Consider the following 13,644-nt stretch of genomic DNA (forward strand, 5'->3'; position numbering starts at 1 on the left):
AGACTTGTGGTTCTATCTTAGAAAATTGACAACTTGGTTTTTCTTTGACTTTTTATTTGTCTTTTGGCTCTTCTTTACACTGGTTATTAATGCCCATGTGTGCATGCTAAGGCACTTCAGTCGTGTCTGACTCTTTGTGAACTTGTGGACCGTATCCCCCAGTCTCCTCTGTTCAAGAGATTCTCCTGGCAAGAATATTGGAGTGGGTTTCCATTGCCCTCTTCCCAACCCAAGGATCAAACTGGGGTCCCCTGTCTCCTGCATTGGCAGGCGGATTCTTTACCACTAGTACCACCGGGGAAGCCCCACTAATCCACACGGCAGGCTAATTCAGATTCATGTTCCTGCCTTTTCTGCCTTTCTCGGGGACCGCACTTCTGTTTTTCCACAATCCATTTTGTGCAACTGGCTTTCTCCACCTTCATCTACTGGTGAAGAAATGGACCTTCCTCTATGTGAATCTAGGTGCAGAGGCTGCAGTGAGCCCTCAGGGGTTGTGGGTTCTTGGGGATCTTCGGTTCCTACAGTGTCTTTCTCTTGCCTCCACAGAGGAGCCTGAGGTGCTGAGGCTGACCATCTGAAGTCTGTAGAGTGAAGTCTTCTAGAAGGACAGGCTGGAAAGGAAATTAGAGGTCAATGTGCTTGCTCCAGAAGTTTGTAGCAGATACGTTAATAAGAAGAGATCCTTTTCAGTTATCTTTTCTCCTTATCTTCTCTCTCTTCATTTTCCTTTACTTATTTGATGCAACCTACCCCCACCACGGTGGTTCTTCTGGAGCCTCCTGGCATTTTATTCATACCTCTATCATTTGAATTATTTAGGTTAGGAACTGATCTGTATCTACTACCTGTCTTCTGTGTAGACCTTTGGATACAGTATCTACTTAAACATTGTAGTATCAAGACCTTTGGATACAGTATCTACTTAAACATTGAATAAATGAAGATTTTTTGTTTGAAAAGATATAAATATTAATAAAATATCTACTCAGCCCATGAATGCAGGTATTATGTTTGATGGACTTGTGTGTGTGCTGAAAGAGCCCAAGGACCATTTTAGGGGCTCATCACCAACCTTTAAAGGCTACCTGATAGGTTTACACAAAGAGAGACTTGCTTTTAGTTTTGAATTCGTGGAGAACAGGGTCAAGGTGTGAAGAGTGACTTGATCATTCTTGGTGCATCTTTGGAAAATCAAGGCCACTATCTTCCTTTTAAAAAAAATTAAAAAAAAATATATATATATATATATTTGGCTGTTCCTGGTCTTAGTTGCAGCACATAGGATCTTCATTGCCACATGTGGGATCTCTAGTTCCCCAACCAGGGATCAAACCAGGGCCACCTGCAGTGGGAGCATGGAGTCTTAGCCACTGGACAGCCAGGAAAGTCCCTTTCTTTCTTTGTTTCAATAAATTATTTTAAAATTTTAATTTTATTTATTTGTTTCTGGCTGGGCTGGGTCTTTGTTGCTATATGCAGACTTTCTCTAGTTGTGGCTCTCTGGCTTCTCATTGCAGTGGCTTCTCTTGTTGTGGAGCATGGGCTCTAGGCACTCTGGCTTCAGTCGTTGCAGCTCGTAGACTTAGTTGTCCCTTGGAATGTGAAATCTTCCTGAACCAGGGGTCAAACTCCTGTCCCCGGCATTAGCAAGTGGATTCTTAACCACTGAACCATCAGGGAAGTCCAGGTCCATTATCTTTCTTTAAAAATGTGAATGGTCAAGAGATTGAACAGAGGATTGATTTTAGAAAAGCAATTTGGGCACAGAAAGTCCTGGAGGAAAATATGGAAGGATAGCTGATAGAAACGTGACAAACTTTTTGTATAGGAATCCTAAAACCTGTGTTTACTTGCTGGCTGAAAGAATGGTAATCCACCTTGGCTCCAAAAAGATATCTGAGCAGCTTATGAATATGTGAGGTGTACAAAAAGATGATAGAGGGAAATAGATTAAATTGAAAGGAATTGAGTATAGCGCTGAGGTGAACCAGCATACTGAAATGAATTTCAGAAGGACTTGCAGTTTTTAAAGGGAGTTGACATTTATCCCTCAGGTTTAAGGTAGAAAGGGAAGTGGGAACACAGCTGTATCATGCCCTGTGTCTGTGAGACGAAAAGCAATAATCTCAGAAGAACAACTCTTCTGTCCTCTAGTATCCAAAAGAACTGTTTCTACAGCTTCTAAATAAAGGAGCTTCTGTGGGATGAAATATAGTGTGAAGAGCATTCTCAACTCATTTCCAGGTTTGTCCTGATGATTTAATCGTGTTCACTTGAGGAAAAGCCAAGATTCTGTAAGGGACCAAGGGGTGTTTGATGATGTTTATCTCTCAACCTACTACCTGACTCAGGAATAAAATGCTCTCAAGCAGATAAACCATGTCTCTTGGAGATGATTCTCCATGTTCACTTTTGTTTCATTTTTTTTTAAATCAGCTCGCATTTCCCCCTCATATATGCAGGCTAATGCCTCTGTGTGGACATCCTTTGTTGGCAACGAGGGGCAGATCCAGGCTATTAAATAATCAAATAAGCAGAATACAGGGTTGACCCCTTCTAGGGAAGTTACATTTTTAACCCCATCTTCATTTGTGTAAGGACATGGCGTACCAGAGTAAAGACATCCACCATTGGTTAGGCTGCTAATCATAAGTCATGGTATTTAAATGAAATTTAATGAATTTTCTTTCAGTTAAATTGATTAGATTGGAATCAAATTGATCATTAAAGAAGCTATAATTTAGTAATTTTATATAAGCACATTTTTCATTAAAATGTAAAAGTTGTGAGAGACTACTTAGTTCATTTTCAGAAGGTATATTTTCTGCATTTTGAAGGGTATTTGATTTATTTTCCATTCCCAGCAGAGTGGCATATCCTACCCTTTTTCTTCCTGTCCTCTCTACAAATGTAAACTTCATCCAGGTATGTTTTGTTTTGTAAGTCACTGACTTATTTGTGATGATAAAGAGATTATTTTTGAAGCATATTTAGAATTGTGGAGCTCCCAGAAATTTTTGTGAGGTTTTTGTCTTTTTTTTTTTAATGGAGCATTTAAATTTTTGTCAGGAATGTTCTTTCTCCCACTCTACTTCAGACAGTAATGTTTTTTAAAACCAGTCTAGTTTCTTGGACTTCTAGTTGGATGACTTCACTAACCCAAAGGACATGAGTTTGAGTAAGCTCTGGGAGTTGGTGATGGACAGGGAAGCCTGGCGTGCTGCAGTCCATGGCGTGGCAAAGAGTCGGACATGACTGAGCAGTTGAACTGAACTAAACTGAGTTTCTCAATCCTTAGGAAAGGTGGGTGGAGGAGTTGGCAGTTTGAGATGTGCTCTTGAGAGCTCTCTCTGGGTCATTCCGAAAACACCCGTCCTGGTGATGAAGAGGGACTGTCTGCGGGGCAGGGCTGACAGAGGCAGTTCTGAAAGCTACCCGGCTCTGGGAGGAGGGGTGGGAGGCCAGCGCCCTGGTAGTTCGTGTGAGGGGTCCACACTCCGACGACACTGGAGCCCGGCGGGTTTCTCCCCCACCTGCCCACAGGCTCCTGACTGCCCAGTGCTCAGAGGCCCTTCACCGGGCACTGCCCAGCCTGTGTCGTCCCTCGGTGGGCAGCCCTTTGTGAGTTTTCATGCTTCCTTTTACTCTTTTGCTTCCCCTCCTTCTTTTTCCTTCTTATTCTCCTGTTTTCCTTCTCCTCAACGTTTGTATTTCTTTCTTCTATTGATTATTCTCACTTGTTTCCCCCTTACTTTGTAGTTATTCTGTACACTTCTTTCACTTAAAATCTTGACCCTCTAGAACTTCTGTGCTCCAGCTTATGATCTGGAAGAGAATATTTTGATGTATAAATTTCTCCTAGGTGTCATAACACACTGATTCAAGGAAGTAGTTCAAGAGGTGAGGGTGAGAGGATGAACTCAATTCAGATCAAAGTTTAGATGTAGGTGTTCAAAACAGTGGAATATTGATAACACTCTCTAGTTCTTTGTTTTGGTGAAGTGGTGACATTCTTTTTACCATCAGAATCCAGAGGTTTGCTTTTTGGAGCAGGTTGCGTGGCCTAGGACTATTTTTTTTAAAAAACTAGGAAACATTGTATGTGTCTCTAAGGGGAAGGGCTGTTTGTGACAACCGCCCCCCCCACCCCCCGCCGCCCCATAGACCCTGTGGGCTCTGCCTGCATCGCCTGCATAGACAGACAAGGAAGAGAAAATGTCCTCATTTCTGCAAAGCCCCAGGGTCTTGTCTTAAGTCTGTGGTGTTTCGGAGGATTTAAAGGTGACTAAAACCCACAGAAAACAGAAGTGTTCCAGAGCCTGGATTTGCTTTACTATTAACTGTCCTCGCTTTGATGTTAAAGATCTTTCTTCAAAACTGGCCAGCTCTTGTGTTGAGTTCAAAATAGAGATCTGTCAGTATAAGAGACAAATCTTTTGATTAACTTAGTGAAATATAGTATTTGGGAAAACACTTGTGTGTTAAAGCTGCTTGTTAGTATTGTTGCCACAGTGATACCTGTTGGTGAGTGAGTATGCCATGCTGTTCTCAGTGATTTTGTTCTGAAAGATGTACCCTGAGTTTAGGTGCAGGCCTAGCAACCGCATGGCCACCTGTGCCCTGCCCAGTGCCCACTCTCCTGGGGCTCCCGCTTTGCTTCTGTAGTTTCATCATTCTTTGGTCTCACCTTTCATCCCCTCCCACAACACTCAACAAATATTTTACACATCTACTGTGTGTCAGGCCCTGTTCTAGGTGCTGGGGAGTCAGTAAGGGAAAGAGTCTACAAAGTATCTGTCTTTATAGACTTTGATCTAGTCAGGTAAGATAGAGAAATAAGTTGGCAAACAAGTGAATTCTATAGCATTTTGTTTGAGGATCGACTTTGTGGAGAGAGCAACAGGGAATGGGGTGCTCCATGGAACAGGGAGAGGGAGGGTGTGTGTGCCGACATCCCCACGCACCAGATCCCCTGGAGGGAGCAGGACTGTGTGCCCAGGGTGGCAGGAAGGCTCGTGTGGCCAGAGTGTGCTTAGCAGGTGGGGACAGCGCAGAGGTCGGGGTGGCGGGAGAGGAGAAGGCCGAAGGAAGCTCGTGGGGCCCAGGTGGAGACCATGCTTTAATCCAAGTGAAATGAACTTTCAATGTAGTTTAACAACATGTTGTATGATTTAACCCATGAATGCCTTTTGCTTTTTCTGTGCACTGTCACATACATGAACTAAAATGCTGCTAAATTAGAAAAGTCTGAGGTATCCCCCAGAGTGTTGTCAGGCATCTGGTCTGTGTGCTCGTCTGGGATGGGGAGCAGTGGGACAGTGGGGAGACAGACTCGTCTTTGTCTGCCTACTAGCTGTGTCTGGGCCTCAGTTCCTCACCGCGATGCAAGGATGGACAGGAGAAGTCGTTCTCAGACTCCAATCCACAATCGCTGGCAGTTCCTGGAGGCTCTCTCAATGTCTTTATTTTTGTAACTGCCATGTGAGCTTCACAGAAAGCATCCCCTAGCTTAAAAAACAGAAGGAAACATAGCCTTGGTTATCCCTTAGGTTTTCTAGCATGAAGAAGCTGCAGTCCCCTAGATTCTGTCTCAGATGACCATATCAGTGCCTCTTAGCAAGGGCACATCATCTCTTGTTGAAAGTGCAAGGTCAACTGTCAACAGTCAGATAAGGTGCCCAGGACCCTGTCCTTCCAGGCTAGGGAGTTGGCTTCCATCACCGTACAGACTTAAGAGAATAATATGAGCAGTGACTGTCTTAGCAGATACTTCCTGGCACAAAATAGAAACTAGCTATTGAGATAAGTAATCATGACTGATGTGTAAAGAAGGGCATAGTGCTGATCTAATTTTAAAAATACCTAATGACATGAGCATGTCCTTTTGTGTGTTACATGTACTGAAAAGTGGTCATGTCCTCATAGCATGGAAGTATAGCTGGAAAGTAGCCTGGGTGTTTGGGTGCTTATTGTGGTTGAAGGTATATTGTAGTTTCATTTTCTGGTCAAAGAAATGGGAAAATCTGCTCTTTAACATATTGCCTGTCTTCTTCCTTTTCAACCCAGACTCTCAATCTGCTGTTTTAGAAACTCCGAAAAAATGTTCAGATGCTGCTCAGCAGGTAAGAAGACTTAATTAGGCTGTGGGATCCTTTTCTATCATGTTTGTCTGCCTTATCTTCCATTTGCCCAGCCAGCTAGGCCACCCGTGTTTCTCAGCCTGCGGGGGACTCCAGGCAGGTGGGTGGGTGTTTTCTTCCACTCAGACTTGGCCAAGGAAATCAGCCTTGAAGCAGCTCTGGGCACAAGCTCCTCAGAACCCATATCATTCCACATCCGGCCAGAGAGCTGGGCCACAAATGCTGGCTCCACTAGGAAACAGTGACCATTCAGGTGTCGTGTGGAAATGTGCCTGGTTGAACTAATAGTCATATGGATATGATTTTTTTTTAAATGCCCAGAGCTTTTCGAAAATCAAATTATATTCTCAAGTTGATTTGGTGAATGAAACATTAGTTAGTGTCTGTTTAATTTCCATAGAAACTTTCTTATTCTGTTACTAAAGAAGTCAAATCTAACCTCTTTTTCTTGCACCAAAATGCACTTCCTGCAAAAATAAGAAACATTTGTATGGAATAGTAATTGTGGTTAGCAGTTGTTCTTTTGGATGTAAAATCATTTTTAAAATTTGTTTATATATTCTTCCAACTATAATTTGAAAATAGCTTAGTATTAGAAATTGCGAGCATGAAGCATGTTCTCTGGAGGGGGGTCTAAGTAGAAAATGAGATGGCTCCTTCCCAGGTTCCAGGCCCAGGTCAATTTCTGGTTAGTGATGGCATACTATCTGGGATGTGGTGTTCTTCTCTGTAAAAATCAAAGAATCTGATGATTTTTGAGAACTTTTCCAAGTATAAAATGACTCCCCTTATCAAAAGAAGCAGCCCTGCAGCGTAAATGGAAGTATGCTCCTCCTGGAGGAGAAATGGAGATATAAATTGGTTGAGAATTTCATTTTATAAATCCTCGGGTGCTTTTCAGAAATATAGCTGGACCGGTCACTATGATAAGAGTAAAGATACTCTTAAGAATAATGTCATAAAACAGATTTTCCCAGCTTCTTCTTCTTCTTTTTTTTTAAAGAGCAGAGACCTCTGTCAGGCTGGGGTACTTGGAGAGGTCTGGTGGACTCAGCTGAAAGTTCATTACCTTGTAGTTGTTCAGTGACTAAGTCGTGTCCAACTCTTTGTGACCCCATGGACTGCAGCACACCAGGCTTCCCTGTCCTCCTCTATCTCCTGGAGTTTGCTCAAATTCATGTCCATTGAGTCAGTGATGCTATCTAAGTGTAGTGATTAGCCAAGCATGAATACAGTGAAGAGAAGTAAAAAGAAATAATCAGAAAAATTTGTGCCCTCAAAATATCTCATTATTCTTGCAGCAGTTTTTTTGTCATGACTAAGTTGTAATTTGAGATAATATGTTAGATTTTTCTAGTTCTTATCTCCAGAGTGCATATTATTGAATTTTCTGTTACACTGATAATCCCAAAGAAAACCTGAACAAAAAGTATCTATCAACACATACAACATTGCTCTGTGTATTAAGATTTCATATGGAATAATATAAGGTAGATATTCATCTGTGTGTATAAAATTATAGTGATTTTCCAGTTTTCTTGAGCTTTGAACCAATAGTATGTGGAAAACCTGATGAACTGGGTAATTTTAAAACACCTGGTGTTATAGCCTGGAAACTCATAAGCAAAACAGACAAATTTAAATTTCATACCTTCTCATTTCCTTGTTGCCAGTGAAGTATCTAGAAACTAGAAAATGCAATAAATTAATTGGGAGGCAGTTGAGGTCAAGCACTCAGTAGTGACATCATTTACTCTTGGAGTCATTGGCTCTTTGTCATTAGTTTACTTGAGGACGGGTTCTTTTCTGAGATGGTATATGTCTGTTTCATAAAGCCTGCAATAATAGCCGTAAGAGGGATGTGGGAAACTAGAAAACCTGTGCACTATGTGCCTGTTATTAGGCAATTCTCATAATGACCCTTTAAAGTCACTTTTATTAATTCATGTTTAACTGATGGGAAAGTGACATTTGTAGAAATTAACTTGCTTTAGATCAAAAATTGATAAAGGGTAAGAGTCATGATTTGAACAAGAGGTCTGACTTTGTACCTCATGTTCTCTCTACTATGATAAAATCTAGACTTTTACACATGTAATTTTCCTATGGCTATTTAATACCATCTCATGCCAGAATCATCCAATGATGAGGTGAGAAATTTAAGTTATCCTATTTATACCATACGTAAGAGTCTGATGTCAAGATTTGTTTTAGAAGCTTCCATTGAAGCTGAGTGGATCAAAGATACATATTTAACTTTGTGCTAAACTGTGTCAATTTCTCAAAGTTTAGTGCTTCACTACTCTTGAAAAATGAGCAGTTCTTTCGTGTAACACGCCTTGCTTCTAGTAACTAGACAGCAGTCCCTGTCTGTCAGCTGCCCTTGCAGAGGAAGTGAGAGGCTTCTGGCCGGTTTGCTCTGTGACTGATGGACATGATGAGTGCAGAGGGTTGGTCCCTCCGTGGAGGTGATGTGGCTGGTGTGTTCACTCTGTTTTCTTCAGGCACCTGTTCTCTCCATTCACGTGCTCTGGAGTGCACCGAATTGGCTTTGACTTTTGCTCTCTCCCTGTACTTAATAACTCTGAGAACTCCATGTCCCTAGACAAGGCCCATGATTCCCAATGCCTCTTCTTAGCTGGGAGGGGTGGAAGGTGCACATGGAGAGAGACCAGCTGCTACCCTCCAGTGCTGTCACCCGAGGCCCATGGCTTAGAAAGTTTTAAAACGAAGCTACTTTCTTTAGACCTCACTTATTGATTATTTTAATTCAAATAATATGATTTGAGGAGCTTCCCTTGTAGCTCAGTCGGTAAAGAATCTGCCTGCAATGCAGGAGACCTGGGTTCGACTCCTGGGTTGGGAAGATCCGCTGGAGGATGAAATGGCAACCCACTCCAGTATCCTTGCCTGGAGAATCCCATGGAGAGAGGAGCCTGGTGGGCTACAGTCCATGGGGTGGCAAGAGTCTAACACGATTTAGTGACTAAACCACCAGTGTGATTTGAAAGCTGCCCTAGCTAAAGGGTTATTTCATAAGACAGAAACAGGACTGTCTGTATTCTGTATTTTTTTATTCTTTGGCATTTGAAATACAATTTAAACTGTAAATTAATTTACATGCTACAATATATAAATAGCCAAATGTCAATTATAGTCTCTAAAAATGTTTATTCCTATGTTAAAGATTAATCTATGGTAGTTAAATTGGTTACTGCCCAGTTTTTAACTTATTTTTTGCTTTTGAAGTTACATATGAAATATGTGCTTCAAAGTATTGTCCTAAGACTCTCAACATATTTCTGATGTAAATGGACTAGCTGAAAGGTAAATAGAATTAAATTTGACCTTTGAAAATTCTAGTTTTGGATAGGAATTGATTAACATCAGGAAATTGAAAGTTGAGTCTTCCTACACATTACAGTATTTATTGAGAATAGTCACATCTGTTACAGAGTGTTAGATAATGAAAAAATTAAACAAAATTAGTACTCCCTTTGGAGAAGGCAATGGCACCCCACTCCAGTACTCTTGCCTGGAAAATCCCATGGACGGAGGAGCCTGGTGGGCTGCAGTCCATTAAGTCGCTACGAGTCGGACATGACTGAGCGACTTCACTTTCACTTTTCACTTTCACACATTGGAGGAGGAAATGGCAACCCACTCGAGTGTTCTTGCCTTGAGAATCCCAGGGACGGGGGAGCCTGGTGGGCTGCCGTCTATGGGGTCGCACTGGGTCGGACACGACTGAAGTGACTTAGCAGCAGCAGCAGTACTCTCTTACCCTTTACATTGTATGCAAGTAAATTCTCAAAGGTCAGGAAAATGTGTACGATTTGAACTCCATCCAGTTTTAATCTCCTTTGAAATTAGCTTAAAACTTTCCCCCCAGGATCCTGCTCTGATCAGTCCTCTCAGTGCCTAACTGGATTGCAAACTTAATTGAGGAACTGAGTATTCTTTTCTATTGGTTCTCCTTTCCTTTATAGTGCTCTTTATACAATGACTACTCCATACAGTTTATTGTTAGTTTCAGATACATCTTTATTTCAAGGCACATCAAGGGAACACATGTGATGAAGTAATGTAGCCTGGTCGATGGTGCTTGAGGAGTTACTCACCTGTGTCATGACATAGACAAGTTCAGAGAGTAATAAAAGAATTGGTCAGATCAAAGAAAGGGATAGGGGATGTAATTTTGAAAGAATAGTGATGGAGACATGAAAACAAGCAACTTGAATTGCATGAGAGTGACTTAGACATATTAAAGAGTTGGGGGGAAAAGTACATTCCTTCTAAACTCTAAGGCAATAAGTGACATGAAGTCACATGTTAATTGCAGACCTACAAAACAACAATTTACAAGACAAGTAAACAACCACAGTAGAAACCAGAGTAAGAAAAAGAGGGGTTAAAGGGGAGACAGAAAGAGGTGGTTGCGGTCTGGAAACATAGGCTAGTCAGTCTTCCTTGAAGTTTACCTCAGACTGTGAATGTTCTTAGGTGGATTATCAACACATTGGTGCAGTGACTCGGGGGGGTGGGTAGGGGTAGTTGGGAAGCGGGGAGACACAGTCATCCCCCTGTGGAAGCATGGAAAATGGGTGCTGTTTTGGCAAGGTGTTTCCCATTATGTGTTAAGGGGAAGACAGAATTCTTCTGGAAAGTACATTTTCATTTGGAAACTCCCCCTAGCTCAGAGGGAACAAATTAGACATTTTCATTTTAGAAATTAAAAAAAGGAGAAACTGTGCTGACAGTTTTAAGAGTGAAAACCAGCAGGCATCTGGAAAGCAGTTACAATTCGAGGTGTGAATGCAAAAAAAGCCATAGAGGTCACACACTGTTTCTACTCTTCTCTTGGAGGCTTCCCATGTAGCTCAGTCAGTAAAGCATCTGCCTGCAATGTGGGAGGCCTGGGTTCAGTTCCTGAGTTGGAAGCTTCCCTGGAGAAGAAATGGCAACCCACTCCAGTATTCTTGCCTGGAGAATCCCATGGACAAAGGAACCTGGCAGGCTACAGTTCATGAGATCACAAGAGTCGGACACAACCTCGCATTATCTTTCTGGGGCAGTAGGACTTGGAGGTGAAATGAAGTTGTGTCCTTAACCTACTGAGGTTTGCTGTTCTTGTTCAGTTGCTAAGTCATGTCTTATTCTTTACGACCCCATGGACTGCAGCACACCAGGCTTCCCTGTCCTTCACTACCTCCAGTAGTTTACTCAAAACTTACGTCTGTTGAGTCAATGATGCCATCCAACTATCTTGTCCTCTGTGGTCCCCCTCTCTTCCTGCCCTCAATCTTTCTCAGGATCAGAGTCTTTTCCAATGAATCAGCTCTTTGCAACAGGTGGCCAAAGTATTGGAGCTTCAGCTTCAGCATCAGTCCTTCCAAGAGTCAGTTCAGTTCAGTCACTCAGTCGTGTCTGACTCTTTGCGACCCCATGGACTACAGCACATCAGGCTTCCCTGTCCATCACCAACTCCTGGACCTTGTTCAAACTCATGTCCATCGAGTTGGTGATGCCATTCAACCATCTCATCCTTTGTCATCCCCTTCTCCTCCTGCCTTCAATCTTTCCCAGTATCAAGGTTCTTTCTAATGACTCAGTTCTTTACATCAAGTGGCCTAAGTATTGGAATTTCAGCTTTAGCATCAGTCCTTCCAATGAATATTCAGGACTGATTTCCTTTAGGATGGACTGGTTGGATCTCCTTGCAATCCAAGGGCTTCTCAAGAGTCTTCTCCAACACCACAGTTCAAAAGCATCAATTCTTTAGTGCTCAGCTTTCCTTATGGTCCAACTCTCACATCCATACCTGACTACTGGAAAAAACATAGCTCTGACTAGACAGACCTTTGTTGGCAAAGTAATGTCTCTGCTTTTTAATATGCTGTCTAGGTTTATCATAGCTTTTCTTCCAAGGAGCAAGTGTCTTTTAATTTCATGGCTGCAGTCACCATCTGCAGTGATTTTGGAGCCCAAGAAAATAAAGTCTGTCACTGTTTCCATTGTTTCCCCATCTATTTGCCATGACATGATGGGACCGGATGCCATGATCTGAGTCTTTTAAATGTTGGGTTTTAAGTCAGCTTTTTCACGCTTCTCTTTCACTTTCATCAAGAGACTCTTTAGTTCCTCTTCTCCTTCATAAGGGTGGTGTCATTACTTATCTGAGGTTACTGATATTTTTCCCAGCAATCTTGATTCCAGCTTGTGCTTCATTCAGCCTGGCATTTCACATGATGTACTTTGCATATAAGCTAAATAAGCAAAGTGACAGTATACATCCTTGACAATCTCCTTTCCCAATTTAAAACCAGTCTGTTATTCCATGTCTGGTTCTAACTGTTGCTTCTTGACCTGCATACATATTTCTCAGGAGGCAGGTAAGGTGGTCTGGCATTCCCACCTCTTGAAGAATTTTTCACAGTTTGTTGTGATCCACAGTCAAAGGCTTTGGCTTAGTCAATAAAGTAGACGTAGATGTTTTTCTGGAACTCTCATGTTTTTCTATGATCCAACGAATGCTGGCAATTTGATCTCTAGTTCCTCTGCCTTTTCTAAATCCAGCTTGAACATCTGGAAGTTCTCGGCTCATGTACTATTGAAGCCTAGCTTGGAGAATTTTGAGCATTACTTTGCTAGCGTGTGCTGCTGCTGCTGCTGCTGCTGCTAAGTCGCTTTAGTCGTGTCCGACTCTCTGCGACCCCAGAGACGGCAGCCCACCAAGCTCCTCCGTCTCTGGGATTCTCCAGGCAAGAACACTGGAGTGGGTTGCCATTTCCTTCTCCAATGCATGCAAGTGAAAAGTGACAGTGAAGCCGCTCAGTTGTGTCTGACTCTTAGTGACCCCATGGACTGCAGCCCACCAGGCTCCTCCATCCATGGGATTTTCCAGGCAAGAGTACTAGAGTGGGGTGCCATTGCCTTCTCGTTGCTAGCGTGTGAGATGAGTACAATTGTGTGATAGTTTGAACATTCTTTGGCATTGCCTTTCTTTGGGATTGGAATGAAAACTGACCTTTTCCAGTCCTGTGGCCACTGCTGAGTTTTCCAAATTTGCTGGCCTATTGAGTGCAGCACTTTCACAGCATCATCTTTTAGGATTTGAAATAGCTCAGCTGGAATTCCATCACCTCGGCTAGCTTTGTTCATAGTGATGCTTCCTAAGGCTCACTTGACTTCACACTCCAGAGTGCCTGGCTCCAGGTGAGTGACCATACCATTGGTTATCTGGGTCATTAAGATCTTTTTTGGGTAGTTCTCCTGTGTATTCTTGCCACCTCTTCTTAATATCTTCTGCTTCTGTTAGGTTCATACTGTTTCTGTCCTTTATTGTGCCCATCTTTGCATGAAATGTTCCCTTGGTATCTCCAATTCTCTTGACGAGATCTCCAATCTTTACCATTGATGACTCATGAGAGGGGCAAAGAGATCAAGCAGCTGCTCTAAAGGGATAGCAGGTGATAAGAATTAATAGCTTATCTTGGTTGTC

At 42.3% G+C, this 13,644-nt stretch overlaps 1 protein-coding gene across 3 annotated transcripts in view; it reads left to right on the plus strand.

Annotated features, from left to right (window-relative positions):
* FMN2 (formin 2) overlaps positions 1-13,644 on the plus strand; it is a 336,826-nt gene that overhangs the window by 122,097 nt on the left and 201,085 nt on the right. For 2 of the 3 annotated variants that reach the window (XM_043926779.1, XM_043926781.1), the window contains exon 4: positions 6,070-6,125. The exons of the other annotated variant lie outside the window; for it this stretch is intronic. In XM_043926779.1, the coding sequence (XP_043782714.1) occupies positions 6,070-6,125 (56 nt within the window). The remainder of the gene's footprint in view (positions 1-6,069; positions 6,126-13,644) is intronic. 3 annotated transcript variants of the gene reach the window in all.

This window comes from Cervus elaphus, chromosome 15, assembly GCF_910594005.1.
Source record: "Cervus elaphus chromosome 15, mCerEla1.1, whole genome shotgun sequence".
Lineage (NCBI taxonomy): Eukaryota > Metazoa > Chordata > Mammalia > Artiodactyla > Cervidae > Cervus > Cervus elaphus.